The sequence below is a fragment of the Panthera onca genome, chromosome E1, assembly GCF_046562875.1.
Source record: "Panthera onca isolate mPanOnc1 chromosome E1, mPanOnc1 haplotype 2, whole genome shotgun sequence".
In the NCBI taxonomy this organism is placed as follows: domain Eukaryota; kingdom Metazoa; phylum Chordata; class Mammalia; order Carnivora; family Felidae; genus Panthera; species Panthera onca.
In genome coordinates, this window is record NC_138352.1 from 59945729 (window position 1) to 59961619 (window position 15891).

Sequence of the window (15891 nt, forward strand, 5' to 3'; positions counted from 1 at the left end):
CACACGCGGCCTGTTTTTCTCCGCAAACGCTTTACTTGTACACGTTTTTCATAGCAGATTTCTGCAAACAGGCTGGCGAGGGGGAGGAGGGCTGCTTCTGCACTAGAGTTGGGGGCGAGGGAGCCAACTTCAAGGGGCGCACGTGGTCTGCTGGCTGGCCCACGAACTCTGTGGGAGGGCGGAGGGGGCATGCGGAGGGTCAAGCCGGCAGCTCCCCTTAGAGACTGGATTAGCCTTTCTACCCGCTCAGTCCCATTTCTGCCAGTCCTGCCTCCTACCTGGGCACCCCGCCCCTTTTTCGTAGGCTCCGCCCTACCCTTGGTCACGCCCCCGAGTGATCCCGGATTACTTCTCCGTCTGCCTGGTCCCGGTTTCTTGGGAGTCCAGCTTCCACTCTACTCCTGTCCTCCCCGTGTCGGCACCGCCTCCACTCCGCCTGCCCCGCCCCTATCCACAGCCCCGCCCCTCTTCGCCCCGCCCCCTTTATCTGCTCTCACCGGCGCTGAGAGACCCTTGGTTGGGCCCAAGCTTGTGGCTGCTGGGCTGGCAGGACTTGAGAAGTCGGACGTTAGGGAGCGGGGCTCGTTTCTGCCTCCTGTTTTCTGGCGGTGTCTGCCTCGCCAAGTTAGGGATCTGAGAGTAGGGGCTGCGCGCACCTGGACCGGGCAAACCGGTAGGAGGAAAAGGAGAGATTAGTCCTGACAGCAGGTCCTGAGTGAGGGTCCCCCTCACCTCCCCCCCCCCCCCCCCCCCCCCCCCCCCCGCCTCCAGCGGGTTCCTGCCCGGCCCGGGGCTCACCTGCTTTGTTTAGTCTGTGCAGCGAGAGCTCCAGCTCGTTGCTGGAGAGGCCGCTGAGGCGCGCCGCCTGGCAGAAGAAGGTGAGGCCCCCGGGAGCGCCCGTGGAGCCGCTGTGGTCACGCCACCTGTCCTTCCAGCCTGGGTTCGGCCGCAGAGCCCGCTGCTTCTTGGTGTAGTAGCTTGAAGGAGAGAGTGGGGCAGCCTTCTTGGACACCGCCTCCCCCAGTCCTCTCCATCTCCTAGGTGGGGAAACCAAAGCAGGACAGGAAGCCACTTGTCTCTGGCCTGGGGCAAGTTGGGACCCAGGAAACTGACTCAGAATTCAGGGCTCCCGTCTCTGTGGCAGGAACTTCAGGGGACCCCTGCATGGGGCAGAGTCTGCCCCTCCCCAATCCTGGGCCCTGAAGTTGGGGACTCTGTGCCTACCTCATCACTTCCTGCACCGACTTGTGGGGGACAAAGCCCTGGCTCATCAGCTTGAACAGAATCTCTAAGAACAGGGTCTGTAGGCCCTGGGGGTCATAGAACCGGCTGTTCCTCGCCTGGCCTGGGAGCAGAGATCATGGGGGAGGGTGAGGAGGAAGCTTCCCCCAGGCCAGGCCATTCCCACCCACTGCCCTTGCTCCTTACCCAAGCACTGAGCCAGGCGGTAGCTGTCGGTAAGGACACCCAGGAAGTCTTTAAAGCTTACAGTTCCATCACCTGGGAAGAGAGAGAGGAGGGGGTCCTGGGGGCGCCTCCCCTGCAGAAGGCCTACACCACATATGCTTTAGGGGCTTGCCTGCAGTTCTTTGTGGACATCAGAGACTCCAGTCCCACTTCTAGCCAAACATCAACCCCAGCTTAATAGGGGAGAAAAATAGTCCTTGCCCTGCGGGGAGCCCCAAGTCAGGATGAGTATTAACACAGCAGAAGTGTGTAGGGGCTATGAGATACATGTGTTGATCAGAGCAGGCTTCCTGGAAGAGGGGATTTAAAATAGGACCAGGCCAGGGATTCTGTGGGCAGAGGAGGCAGCCTCCAGGGCTAGAAGCGGGGGAGGGGGAGGACAAGCGGCCAGGGATGGGGGCACCCACCGTCCAGGTCTGCCTGCCGCAGAGCCTCACACATCTCCTGAGGGCTCAGCTGGATACCCACGTGGCGCAGGGCAGCTCTCATGCTGCGCATGTCCACAGTGTCTGTCGGGCTGGGGCTGAACAGTTTGAAGATCTCCTGGAACGCTGGGGGCAGGGAGGGAGGCCGGCAGCAAGGTGAACCGCACACGGGGGCCCAGAGATCCACCCACTCCAAGCTCAGAATGGGACTGAATCACTCCAGGCTCGGGTCACTCCAACCCCTGGGGCATTATAGCATTTAAAGAACAGCAGTGGCTGCTGTGTGTAAAGTCCCCATTCAATTCTCATGTCCCAAACTCATGTTCGGATATGCCTGTGTGAAAAAACATTCAAAACTTATGTCAAAGGTCACACCAGCAGTAGGGGCAAGCCTGGGCTTTGGACCCTGGCAGTCTGGCTCTGGAGCTGGGACGCTCTGGGGCTCCAGGGGCCCTTCTGGGACCTGGCATGCAGCGGGCACTGAAAATTATTGATGGTGAGTAAAATGATTCTGCTTTGAGGGATCCTGCCACTATTAGGGCATGACCTTAGAGGGGGCGTTGGGGTCCCCAAATGTAGAAGTGGTTTCTTCTACCCCTAACCCCACTGCCCCAGACCCCAGGGGGGTGGGGAACTCAGGTTAATTTTTTTCCCTTCCTTTCTCCCAATCTCCTTCCTCCCTTCCTCTTTCCATCTTGTCCATCCATCCATCCATCCATCCACCATCCAAATACCTTTTTATCCACCAATCCATTCCCACACACACACACACACACACCAGTGAGCCCTGGAATTGTAAAGATTAGCCAATTAGACTGGCATTGAAGGACAGTTACAATATGGTCACTAACTTCTCACAGTGACCCCAGCCTCTGGAGGAGGCAATCCCTTGCAGTTAGGCTCCAAGCATTCCCTAATTTTCCACCACCCACCCCCCTCCCCCGCCCCACCTCCCGCTCCTAGCTCTGGGGCCCTCACCTGCCAGCTGCCGGGGTGTCATGGGTAGCAGGTTCTCGTCTGCACAGCTGCTTCTGCTTCGGGTGGAAGAGGTTGGAAAGGCCTTTACACCTGCTGCAGAGAGATGCCAGGGCCAAGCAGGCCTTGCCCCAGACCCAGCACCCCAGGCCTGGTCTCCAGTCCCTGCCCTTACCTCTGAGACCCAGAACCTGAGCCAGACTGCACCAAACGGGTAGCTGCAAGGCGCTTGCACTCCCTGGCCCTCGGGGAAGCCTGCTTAGCCCCTGTGGCCCTGATGGATGCTGGCTCCACCTGGGTCAGCGGGGCAGTAGGCTGCTGCGGCCTCCCCTTCTGCGTCCTGCAGGGCTGCTCCTCTCCTGGGTCTGGTGGGGGCAGTCTTCGAGGCTTCTGTGGAGGCCTTGGAGGCAGGGAGAAGACAGGGCTGAGGGCCCTGCCCACCCACCCGAGTGCTCTGGCGCCAGGGGCCCTGGGACCAGGCCTGCGGGTGCTCAGCTCTACCTCTTTCCAGGACCCGCACACCAGCCTGCTCCCACGGTCCCCTATCTAGAGGATTCTGGGGGCATAGCTTGTACTAGCAGACCCTTCGCCAGCCTTGGTCACCTGTACGTTCTCTGTGCCGACGACGGGGCTCTTTTGGTCTTCTGCCTTCTGCTGCCTGAAAGGCAGAGTCACAGGGTCTGAGGCTGGTCCAGCGCCCCAGGCCCGCCGCCCCCAAGCTGGCTTTGGGGTGAACTTTAACATCTTTAGACAGGCGTGCGCTCTCTCCCTCACCACAAACCAGCTTCTCTTTGCTGGGGAACCTGCTGCTTTACTCTTTTGCGTCTCTGCCCAGATTAAGGCATCTGAGTTTGCGACTCCACTCCAGAAGCTAACACAGGCTGGCAGAGGCCCAGGGAGAAGCAGGCCTCAGAGTCCCAAAGTCAGGGCATGGGAAGGAGGAGGATAGTCCAAGGTGGGGCCGTGGCCCACCTTAACCCAGGTTCCCCGGAGGGAGGGATCTCCTCCTCCAAACTATGCAAGTTTACAAACCACAGTTTACAGATACTCCAGGAAGATGCAGCCCAACGGTCACGTGACACTTCGGCCCAGCCCCTCCCCAGATACCTCTGCATCTTCTCTTTCTTCCTCTTTCCAGTCTTCTGCCCGCACCCCTCCCCTCCTCTGGCCCTGGCCCATTCCCAACTGTTCACTCCTTCCTAATCGCACCCTCCTAGGCCCTGGGCACTCCCCTACTTGGCCCCCCCTCAAGGCAGGGCAGGCTCTTGAGGGCCTGCAAGCCTGGGCTTTCACCTGACAGGAGCCTTGGCATCAGCAGGTCTGGAGTCTGACCAGGGCCCCAGCTATGGCTCCGCCTCTCCCTTCCCTTTCTCCCTGACTGCCCTTTTCACGCCCATGTCCTTCCCCACATTCTGAATTCCCTTCCCTCCTTTGCTGCCATCTCGCCTCTTCCAGACGCTTCCCCACACTGCCTGTCCTCCCCAACGTGGGGAGGCTTGTGCATTTGTGTGCGCGTTTATTGCGTGTGTCTGGCTCACAGGCCTGTGCGTGTACGTGTGCTTGTGCACACGGCATGCGTGGGACTGTCCGTGGGCGGATGTACGGATGTGCGTGCCTGTGTGATGTTAGGGGTCAGCAGATGGGGGTGCGTGTGTGCATGTGTGTCTGGACCGCATGGGGAGGTGCGCCATTACGTACGGGCTCTCCCCTACATTTTGAGACACCTCCAGCTCAAGGCTGTGGCCCTGGACGGCCAGTCCTTTGGCTGCTCTCTTCCCTTCCTTTGAGCCCCTGGACACCATCCCTTCCCCGAGCAGGAAGAACTCCTTTCAGACTCACCTCCTCACCTGCCCAGCCCACCTCCAGGAGGCTCTCTCCTAAGATGATCCCATCATGCCCCCGCCTCTAGGCCAAGAGGAAGCCCCACATCATGACCTAAGAAGCCCGAAGCCTCAGAGAGGGCACCGAGGCCTCCCTGAGACTGGTCATGAGTCTCTGCTGACCAGCTGAGAGCTCTGGACAGGTGTGAGTGAGGTGAAACAACCCGTGGGGAGTGAGTAGGGGCCAAATAGGGCTGGCAGAGCCCTTGGGGGTGGGTTGGGCAGGTGGGGCTAGGGTAGCTAAAAAAAGGGGGAGGGTGGCATCCCTAAAAAATCGAGACCGGGACGCTGCGGCTGGGTGAGCTCACTAGTCCGGGAGTGTTTGCACAAAAAGTCTGAGCCGGGGGCAGCACTGGAGGCTTTACTGGTTTTGTCTAGTCATTTCTCTGGGGAAGAGGGGGACGACACCTTAAAATGGATTTTCAGCAATAATGGACTCCCTTTCCTGGTTCCTGGCAGTGAGCTGCAACGTAAAAGAGAAAATGTCACTTGGGGCCCAGTGGGAAGGTCCGGGAGAGGGGTGATCCCAGAGGCCTCTGCGAGGAGGGCCCTGGGGGTAAGAGGGCCTCTTCCTGCTGCGCGCTGATGGGCAGCTGACCTTCTGTTGTGTCTGTTTGTCACCGGGAAGAAAGGGGTGCTGGAGAACCCTGTTCCCTCACATTCCAGTCCACGGTGTGTCCCGGGCCCAGGGCCATCAGGTTCTCAGCAGGGCAGATGCTAGCCTGAGCATTTCTGACGAGGGTGACCAAACTTCCTAATGCTAGAATGGGCCTTCCCATTTCGAGCCCGGGTCCTTGCCCGAGCCCAGGAGTGCTCACCCTCCATGATCCCCAGGCCTCCTCCAGCCCTGGCCTTGGCACTTCGCCTCAGTCCACCGGAACCCTGTTTCCAGCAGCCTTTATGAGGCCACTGAGATTGCGACATCACAGGCCACCCCATCCCCTCCCCCGGCCCCTCATTCCACTTTCCCAGCTGTGTGAAGAGTGGGCCCACCCACACGTCCTAGCCCACACCCTGCTCTTTTGGGGAGCTGTGGGCCAGCCTCGCTTACTCTTCCACGGCTCCTTGAGGCGGAGGGGATATGGTCGGTGCCTGGAGAAGCTTCACTTCCCCCTCGATGGTGGCCCTCTTGACCCCCGGCTTGTTGAAGTCAAGGTAAGAGTGGGGGAAGCTCTTGTCTTCCTGCTTCCAAGCTTTCTGTGGCTCCCCTGCTTCAAGTGGTTTCTCTAGCCATTCCTTAGCGAGCTCTTCCTTCTCCGGCTGGTCCACGGCCGGTGGCACAGCAGGATCTGTAGAAGGCGCCTCGGCCTGCTGTGGTGGAGCTTTGATCATATGCTCCAATTTGGGCAAGTCCATATTGCTGGAGGAGGCCACGGCCAAGGAAGATGCAAAGTTGATCAGCTCTGCCAGGCCAATGGCTGGTGAGGGACTGGGGGAGGCCGGGTGGGGATCCGGTGGCTGCTGGGCGTCTGCGGCCGGAGGAGCTGGCTGGGCGTGGGGGCTCTGGAGCTGCTGCTTGGAGCACGTGGCGTCCTTGAGGTTGGACTGCTGGTCCTGATGGCTGGTGGCCTTACCTGTACTCTTCTTGTCCAGCTGCCTGCCGACCGCCTGCTGCAGGCTGTGTTCGGAAGCCTGGATGAGTTTGTCTGCCCAGAAGAGGTGCTTGGAGGTCTGCACGCAGATGGAGCGATGGTTGGCGGACGCCCTGCCCTCCTCGGCAGCACTCAGGTAGCTGGAATTGGACCTCACGCTCCACTGGCTGATGTCCTGCTGCGGGAAGGGCTGGAGGAACTCTGTCCTATACTCCTGCTGCTCAGGGTCCTTGGGCTTTGGCTCGGGCTCCAGCTCCACTTTTGGCTTAAGGTACAGGTCCTCTTTCTGCACGGGCTTCAGTTCTAGCAAATCTTTCTCCGGCTGAAACATTTCAAATGAAGCCGGGGAGGCCCCTGGCCCTGAGGTCCTCCCTGGCGCCAATTCCCTGCCCCCCTCTCCTGCCTTCCTCCCTACACTGCCCTACCCCCTCCCTGCTTGCTTCCCCCCCCTACACGTGCCACTTTGCAGAGACCTCCCTGGGGCGGGGAGGCAGGAGGGTGGCTGTGCGTGAGCGTGCCCTGTCCAGGGTCCCAGACTTGTCGGGGATTTGGGGAAGACGGGCCTTAAAGAATCCTGCCCCTTACCTACCGCCTCCCCATAAGAGGTGCCCCAGGCCCACTGTTACCTCAGTCTCCTCTTTTTCTTGTGCCAGCTGGAACTGGTGTTGGGTTATGGTGCCCCTACGATGGAAGGAGACAGAGTGGATGACAGGCCTCCGTGGGGTGGGTGGGATGCTTTAGGAGGATGGAGGTCTCTGGGGGCCTCAAGGCCCCCGGCCTCGCCCTCTGGCAAGATGCCTCCGGCACATCCACTCCCCTCACTGTCCCTGCATCCACCGGAGAGCTATTTTCAGACATTAGTGGGTTTAGGAAGTGCCTGGAGAGCTTGTCAGGTTGCCCCCTGCCCCAAAGAGGGACCCCAGTCAGTTGGAGGTGAGGCCCAGGAGGCTTCATTTTAACCAAGTGTTCCAGTGAGTCAGTGTGGCCAGTGCCCAGAGGCTGGCTCCCTATAGAAGGAGAAGCTCAAGGATAATGCCCTCCTCCTGGCAGATCTGAAAGGCAGAGGGGTGTGTGTGTGTGTGTGTGTGTGCGCGCGTGTGTAGGATCCCCTCAGTTCTTGTTGGAAGTTTGCTGCCATCTGGGCCCCTGCCCTCAGTGCTCAACCACAGGGACTCCTTCTCCTTCTTCGGGCATCTGCCCACCCTCACCTCAGGTAGCTCTGTCCTCAGAGCAAGGCAGTGAGAAGGCATCAGTCCCTCCATGTCCCCCCGTGTGCCCCGCCACCCCTCAGTCCTTCACTAATGTCAGGGGCTGGAGGCAGAAGAAGAAGCGGGGGTGGTAGGACTCCCCCCACGACCTTTTGGCCTGGATACTGCCCCTGGGGAGATTTTGGAAAGAAGCCAGATGGAGGGAGATCCCGGCTTGGGGGGGCGTAGTATACGAAGACTTGGCGGTGGTGGCAGGGGTAAGGGTTGGTGGTCCCGGAGGGTGGGGGACTGGCTCTCACTGCGTCTCCACAATGTCCACTGACTCCTTGCCACAGCAGGGAAATCCATTGGCACCTGGCAGGGAGAAGGAAGTGAGGGCAGGGGAGCTGCAAGCGGGGACAGTCCCAGGGCAGGGGGTGGGGGGCAGTCTGGAGTCCTGGCAGGTGTCTGCCTCCCTCCCTGTCCCCCATCTCAGCCCATTCACTCTCCCATCTCCCGTCCTGCCCCTCGGCTCCCTGCTCTCCCTACCAAGGTCACCAGCCCCGCGCCCCACATTTGCTCCCCTCCACACCCGAATCTGCCTTTCCTGCAGCTCTCCCTGATCCATCACCGTCCTCCACGAGGCTGCCCGGGCATTGTGTGGGGGCACATTCTCTGCTTTATCTCAATTGATTCAACAAAAAATGAGAAGAGGTTCATTGGCCCAGGGTCCCTCAGCTGATAGTTGCTGATGTCAGGAACTGGATGCAGATTTGACTCCAGAAACTCTCAACTCCTCTGTCCTGCATACTTTCCTACCCAGGAGCCTGTAACTGCGTGGGACCCCCCCGAGAACCTTCCTCGTCTCCCTCCATTCCTGCTCCTCTGCCCCCTTTTCTCCACTCTCTCTGGCCAGGCTTCAGATCTGGCGCTCACCCTAATCCCGGCCTCTCCTACCCTGAAGCCCTTTCTCTCCTCCAGGCTCCTCACTCCATCACATTCTGGGGTCACCCACCCCCCCACTGCAGGCCGAGGTTCTCACCCTAGGGATTTGATCTGAAGTGATGCTGACAGCTATTTGGTTTCTGGGTTCCGATCACCTCCTACAGAAGAGGCTGAGCAACGCTTTGGGGAAGGTTCCCCCACCCCAGTCATTTCCCTGGAGGCTCGCATCTTTTATGGAGGAAGCTTGTTTTTCATCCTCTGGGGGGTAGGGGCACCAGGCTGTCCCATTCTCTGCTCCCCCGGGTAGTAGATGGGGGTTGATGGTGGAGTTGTCATGGCAGCGGGAAAGCTGGGTCCCCCCCCCCCCCCCCCCCCCCGAGCCTGGAGTGTGGCAGGAAATGATGACCTTGGCTCTGGCCAAGAAGAATTGCTCCCAAGATTATATCCAAAGGATCAGAATGTGCATGGCTTCTTCCTAAGAGATGTAGAGGTTGGTTCTGTGACTGGGATTTGGGCGCATCCATGTTCCTTCTGGGCCTGGGCATCGCTTTGGATCACCTGCGTGGCCGGGCTAGGAGTGTACTGCCACAGAGGGGCTCCCAAGAGCCAGCTCAGTGGTCTCTTCCACATCTTGCACCAATTCAACGGCCACGTTCCCTTAGCTTCCTCCCCACGTCTCCGTTTCCAACTCCACCTGACCCCAGTGCTGCTGTTCTCCAGGCCTCTCACCTCAGAACCTTTGCTCGCCCTACAAAATTTCCCTGGACAATCTAATCAACAGCCGCAGCCTAAACCGTTCCACGAACAACAACTGGGGTGTGGCTAGGAAGCGAAAGTGTTATGGTGTGAACCTCACAGCAGCTCTGGGGGTTGGAAACAAAATTCTGAGGTTGGCTCAACTTGGGACCTCTGTGCCCAACTTGGGAATGTTCTATTAGGGATTCAGGTGACATTCTGTAGTATGTGAAATAATTTCAATTTCCAACTGCTGGTTGCTAGTATATAGAAATGTATACCTTGTAACCACCTGGCTGGCTCGGTTGGTAGAGCATGTGACTCTTGATCTTGGGTCCTTGGTTTAAGCCCCATGATGGGCATAGAGATTACTTTCAATGTGTGTGACACAAGACGGTTTTACTTCTTCCTTCCCAAATTGGATGTGTCTTATTTCCTTTTTCTGCTTTACTGTACTGAGAACAATGTTCTGTACAATGCTGAATAAAATTGAGAGTGGACACCCTTGCTTTGTTCCTGACCTTGGGGAGAAAGCCTTCAGTATTTAAGTATACTGTTATACTTAAGTGTAACGTTAGCTGTAGCTTTTCTCATAGATGCTCTTTATCAGGTTGAGGAAGCTCCCGTCTATTTCTAGTTCACTTAGTTTTTAATTAGGAAGAGAGGTCAGATTTTGCCTGATGGTTTTTCTGCATTTATTGAGATCATTATATGGTTTCTCTTTTGTATATCTTTCTTTTCTTTTCTTTCTTTCTGTTCCTTCCTTCCTTCTTTCCTTTTCTTCTTTCTTTCTTTCTTTCTTTCTTTCTAGTAATCTCTGCACCCAATGGGGGGCTTGAACTCATGACCCCAAGATCAAGAGTTGCATGCTTTTCTGACTGGGCCAGCCAGGCGCTCCTGTTTTTCTTTCATAGTCTGTTAGTATATTATTCGTTATATATAACATGTTATAGCATATGAACAATGTTATATTTTATTCTGTTAATAATTCTTTTATATTCTGTTTATGGTGAAATAAATTAATTTTTTAATGTTAAAATCAACCTTGCATTCCTGAGATAAATCTCATTTGGTCACAGTGTATTATCATTTTATACATTGTTGAATTTGATTTGCTTACTTAAATTTATTTATTTAAGTAATCTCTACACCCCATGCAGGGCTCAGACTCATGACGTTGAGATCAAGTGTTGCATGTTTTGACTGAGCCAGCCAGGCTCCCCTGCTTTGCTAACTTTTTAAAAGAAATTTCTCATGAGGTTCATGAAATATATTGGTATATAATTTTCTTATATTGTCAGGTTTTGGTATTAGAATAATGTTGGCCCATGGGGCGCCTGGGTGGCGCAGTCGGTTAAGCGTCCGACTTCAGCCAGGTCATGATCTCGCGGTGCGTGAGTTCGAGCCCCGCGTCAGGCTCTGGGCTGATGGCTCGGAGCCTGGAGCCTGTTTCCGATTCTGTGTTTCCCTCTCTCTCTGCCCCTCCCCCGTTCATGCTCTGTCTCTCTCTGTCCCAAAAATAAATAAAAAAAAAAAAAAAAAAAAAAAAAAACGTTGAAAAAAAAAAAAGAATAATGTTGGCCTCATAGAATGAGTTGGGAAGTATTCTGTATTCAATTTTCTGGAAGAGTCTGTATAAAATTCGTATTCTTTCTTTCTTGCATTTGGTAGAATTCACAGGTGAAGCTTGTGAATGTGGGCCTGGAGTTTCCTTGTCCGTTTCATCTAAGTTGGCAAATTTATTGGCATGAGGTGTTCATAATATTCTTTATTGTCCTTTTCGTATCTGTAGATTCTGTAGTGATGTCACCTTTTTCATTTCTCATATTGGTAACTTTTGTCTTCTTTCTTTTTGTCCTGTTCAGTTTGGCTAGAGATTTATCAGTTTTGTTGATCTTCTTGAACTGGACAGAGATATATCTGGTTCCTGCCTGATCATCCTAAATTGATATCTGCCTGGCAATCACTCCTGCAGTCACAGGTTCCCAATCAGCTTTTCGTGATTTCACTCTTAAACATGAACAGTCAAGCATCATCAGACATTTGATGAAGCTACCCATATGCAATTGACAGAGAAAGAGAAAAGGTGATTCTAGAAGACCAGAGGTTATTTGGGAGACAGAAAGGAGCTTTAAAAGTATTCTAAAATCTTAAGAGATTCTGAGATGTACATATTCAACAATATACGTTGCAACCAAAAAGCAAGAATAGGATGCTATTAAAAAAGAATTAGGAAAAGAGCTTTTGGCAAAAAGAATCAGAAAATAAAACAAAATCTTCACAGAAAGTAGAACCAAAATATCCCAGAAAGTGGAACCAAAATATCAAGTGAGAGAAAAGGACCAAGAGACAGTCCAATTCTGAGTCATAATAAAAAGGAGATCCAGAAAGAATAGAGAATATAGAAAAGAAAAATCAAAATTTCTCTGAACTGAGTGATGTCATTGGCTTAAAAGGGTTCAGTGAATGCCCAGCACTAGACATATCAAAAGATCCTTGCTGTGAAAGTTCATTGCACTGGGAACAAGGAATTCTTAAATGCTTCTAAAGTGGAAAAACCAGTCACCTACAAGGGGAGGGGAACTGATTATATAGGCGGCAGAGTTAACAACAATGGTTGCCTTTAAAATTCTGAGGAAAATGTTTTTTAACCTACAGTTTTTTAAAAATTTAATTTATTTTGAGAGAGAGAGGGAGAGACGAAGAGAATCCTGAGTAGGCTCCAAGCGCAGAGCCTGATGCGGGGCTCAAACCCACGAACCATGAAATCATGACCTGGAGTCAAATTCAAGAGTCGATTAACTGAGCCACTCCAAGTGCCCCTAATCTATAGTTTTATATCCAGCCAACTTATCATTTCAGACATGGAAGGACTCAGGAAATTTGCTTCCTCTTTTTTTAGGAAGTTATTTGAGAATGTGCTAAAACAAAATACAGGTGTAAAACAAGAGACCTAGGAAGGAAATAGTGTGTCCACCCAAGGAAAGCAGCTAAGTCCTAGGAATGTTAACTGTACAGAGGCAAGAAGATGAAGGGTTTGGGGCAGTAGATTTCTGAAATCAAGAAAATCTTCTAGAATAGTTGACTAGATGTAGAGGTTGGTAAAAACTAAGACTATGATACACCAAAGAATATAAGCAAAGGCAACTAGAAACTCCAAGAAAAACAAAAAATTGTATGAGAAAGAAAAGGTCATTGTAGCACCTTTCCTGGTTCTGCAGTAAACAGTAGTTACGTAGTCACAATAACGTAAGTCCTGTTTACTAATTTTCAACCCTCAGAAGCAACATATAAATAAAATTTGGAAAACATATTTGTGGCTATAGGGCAGTGTAAATGCTACCAACCTTGATATTGAAAAAGTAAAAATACAGGTTAGAGACACTGGGAGGTGAAAGGCAGGGAGGAAAGCTGAAGGGAAAGGCAGGGGCACTAAGAACATCTTACTATGTGTGATATCAAAAGATACTGTCTACAGTGATAAAAAATAAATATAGGAGTATATTAAACTTACAAAGGCATCAGCAGATCTAAAAATAATGTTGGGAGGATGGGGGCAGGTGGATCCATTAGAGCAGGAAGGTGATAATGTCTAGCACTGATCAAGAAAGAGTCTGGAAGTTTGTAGAAAGATAAGAAGGCAATTAGGCAGAAAAACAGTTCAAATGAAACAACTGTGGGTGCTTCATGAGACCGGGGGTGTGCTATAGGGAATACTTGCTTTTCATCACTGAATAAGCTCTTCAGTACTATTTAATATTATGCACGTGCTAAGGGCCACGCAGTGTTCTAGGGGATACAGTGATGAACATCCAGTCTCTGCCTTCTGGAGCTTTCAAGTCCGTGGCTTAGACCACAGGAAACCCTCCAATCTCTATTTCTTATTCCCTCTTCTCCTGAGCTCTCAACTCAAATTCCAGTTACCTATCGCACATTTCTCCCTAAGGGGACCTCTCCCTTGTCAGAGCCTTAGATATCTCCTGTCTCTGAAATGTCCCTTGTTTTCTGTTGAGATGACGCTCGGGGCTTACTGCTTCCTGGAGACCTTCAGGACTCCACCCCGCGGCCTCTCTTCCAGTCTCGCTTGCCCTGCCCCTGCAGACCTCTGAGCGCAGGACCTCTTGCTGACCCTTCATTAGAGATGGGCAGAGTGTGTGGGCGGCCCACTTTGATTCTTTGATGCCCCCGCACACAGAGTCTGCAAGGTGGATGGTCGGCAGAAGTCTGCGCGAAGAAATGCATTCCTCATCCCTCTCGCCCTGCCAAACCACGTGGCCTGTCCTCCATTTGTTCACAAGGTGACACCCTGCGTGTCCCGACTCTAGTGTGGCCGACACAGTTCTGCACGCCTGACCCGTCTTCTTTCCCAATCACTCAACTCCTGATAAGCCCCTCTCCCCGATAATCCTTCAAACTTTCGCCCAAATTAGAAACCTGGGTTATTTGTGACCCCCTCCCCCCTCCCTCCCCCAGTTTCTGACCTCCCTACTTCTGACGTTGACCTTGTGCAGGTCCCTTTCTCCACCCCCACTGCCTCTCCTCAGCTCCCAACACCAAAGTCAACACAAACCTAGCAATTACTACCCACTGACACTCCATGTTGAGTGCTTCCCGTATGTTCTATCCTCATAGCCACTCTAGGCTCAAGTGGCCATGACTCTCCTTTCACAGATGAGGAAACTGCACAAGCCACACAGCTGTTAAGAGCAGCACCATGACCTGACCCTGGGTCTGACTGGCTCCAAAGCCCATGAGGCCCACCACGGTGTTTTTTGCCATCTCTTTAGGCTTCTAGTTGGAGCACTGCAGCCACATTTCCCTCCAGCTCGGGCTTCTTAAAGACCCCAGAGCGAGCCCGCAGCGCCACACCTGCCTTCGGTCCCATCCAGACTGCAGGGTGGCTTCAAAGATCCTGTGTCGTCTGACCTCTGCTCTCTTTTGGCATCTCCTGGTATCCAGCCCCAAAGCCCGCTCCCCCAGAGCACAGCAAGCAGGCCCTTTTGTGCCTGAGTGCCTTTGCACAGGCTACTTCAGATACCAAGAAAGTCTCTCTTCTGGAAAAATCCTACTCACTCCTGACAGGCCAACTCACCTCTCCTGAGTCCTCTTCTCTGTGACACACCTAGCTGTCTAACCCACATTTTAATTTTTAGTGAACTCATCAGACTCAGGGCCTAACACAAAGGCTGAAGGGGGTGCCGTAAATGTCACAGGAGTGATTTAAGGTGTCTGCATCAATTTGTTACTCCACAAGTTTGGAAAGGGGAAAAGCTCTCTGGTTGTTGGCTCTTGGCACATTTTTAATGCTAGCCCGTGTCCTCCTGGGAGAGAAGGTCCCAAGAAGGCCCCCATTTTAGTGGAAACCGCTTTGCCCGTTCGTACAGAGAAGAGTGCAAAGGACAAAGGAGGCGCTCAGTATCTGTTGAAGCCCAGTGCTTCTCCCTGCAAAGGCTCCAATCATCAGGAACGACTGAAAGGGATTTTAGGGTCATCAGCAGTTTGGGATAATTCGTGAGTTGTTTCCTGGGCCCAAGGCCACTCTTGGCGTGTGCCCAGAACCCCTTCAAGATTCTGCTGAATGTGGCCTGTACTCCCAGGTGCGCATGTGAGCCCTGGGGCACAAGCTTGTGCACCTCGCAAGGCCCAGGCCGGGCGTGGTAGTCAGAGGGCGGAGGACTGGCGGCTGGGGTCGACCTTCCTTCTAGGCGGTCCGGGGCTTTGGGGGCAGTGGGGAGGGGCCCCGGGCCGAATCCCCGCCTCTGCTCCGCGCCCCGCCCCTACCCCTTTCCCCGCCCCGCCCGCCTGGAAAAATCCCACGGCGCCCGGCCCAGCCGCGCGCCAGCCCACTCCCACCTGTCACCCCCATGCTGACCGAGGCTCTGTCGGGGAGGCGGGGAGGGGGCTGCTGGTTGCTGCCCCTCCGCCTCCAGTGAGCTCTTTGGTTGGGAGTTGGAGGGGGGGGCGCCGGCGCCTGTGATGTCGCCGCCTCTGTGACGTCCCTGCCGCGACCCTCCCGCGGACAGGGAACAGCGCTCAGGATTCCCGGCTCACGGGCGGGGCGGCCCTTGGGAGGTGTCCTCCGGAGAAGGCTGTCCCACCCCCGCAGCCCCAGCCCTCTCCAAAGACGCAAGACTGCTTGGCTCTTCCCAGCAGTCCCAGAGAGGGCCGCGACCGGTAAGCTTGGATGGCCTTTGCACCTGCCTGGGGCACGCGCACATACTTGAGCAAGGATTCCGGGGGTGTGCAGCCAGATTTGACAAGGCACCATGTGCTCAGGGCGGCCTGGGGTGTGGGGGGAGGGTGGGTGGAATTCATCCTCAGACAGGAGCCCACTCCTGGCAAGTCAACTCTGGTCACTCAGGGCTGGGAGTCTACGCTGGCTCCCGGTTCTGTTCCCTGGAAGCCAGGCCTCAGGGACAGGAGTGGGTGGGGCAGTCTTTGTTCTGGGCTCCTGGTCCCCCCACCCCCAGGCCAGGGGCTTCCCTACTGCCACCAGGTGGGGCATCTTGCCTAACTGGTCTGAATAGATAGGCCAAAAGGAGGCCTGGAAGCTCCCACTGGGAGGGGGAAGGGGGAAGAGTGACCTCGCTCAAGGGTTGAAAACAGTCCTTGCCCACAATAAAGGGCAGACCTGGGAAGATCCCACCAAGAAGGCAAAGGGAGGCAGCTGTTAGGATCTGTAAGT

At 54.4% G+C, this 15891-nt stretch overlaps 1 protein-coding gene across 3 annotated transcripts; it reads right to left on the bottom strand.

Moving 5' to 3' along the window:
* Positions 1-13: 13 nt before the first annotated feature.
* SPATA32 (spermatogenesis associated 32) lies at positions 14-15837 on the bottom strand. Of its 3 annotated transcripts, none has more exons than XM_078437059.2 (15): positions 15060-15837; positions 7847-7901; positions 6966-7020; positions 5799-6661; positions 5156-5210; positions 4715-4772; positions 3471-3525; positions 3043-3267; positions 2871-2923; positions 1875-2018; positions 1429-1500; positions 1225-1345; positions 799-977; positions 498-656; positions 14-168 (listed from the first exon to the last, which is right to left on the bottom strand). In XM_078437059.2, exons 1-15 carry the CDS (start codon positions 15472-15474, stop codon positions 32-34), a joined length of 2646 nt encoding a protein of 881 aa, XP_078293185.2. In that variant the 5' UTR covers positions 15475-15837; the 3' UTR covers positions 14-31. The 3 variants fall into 3 exon arrangements, with proteins under 3 accessions (XP_078293185.2, XP_078293184.2, XP_078293186.2); XM_078437058.2 differs by having other exon boundaries at positions 2871-2926; XM_078437060.2 differs by lacking the exons at positions 3471-3525; positions 4715-4772; positions 5156-5210 and having other exon boundaries at positions 2871-2926.
* Between the last annotated feature and the right edge of the window lie 54 nt (positions 15838-15891).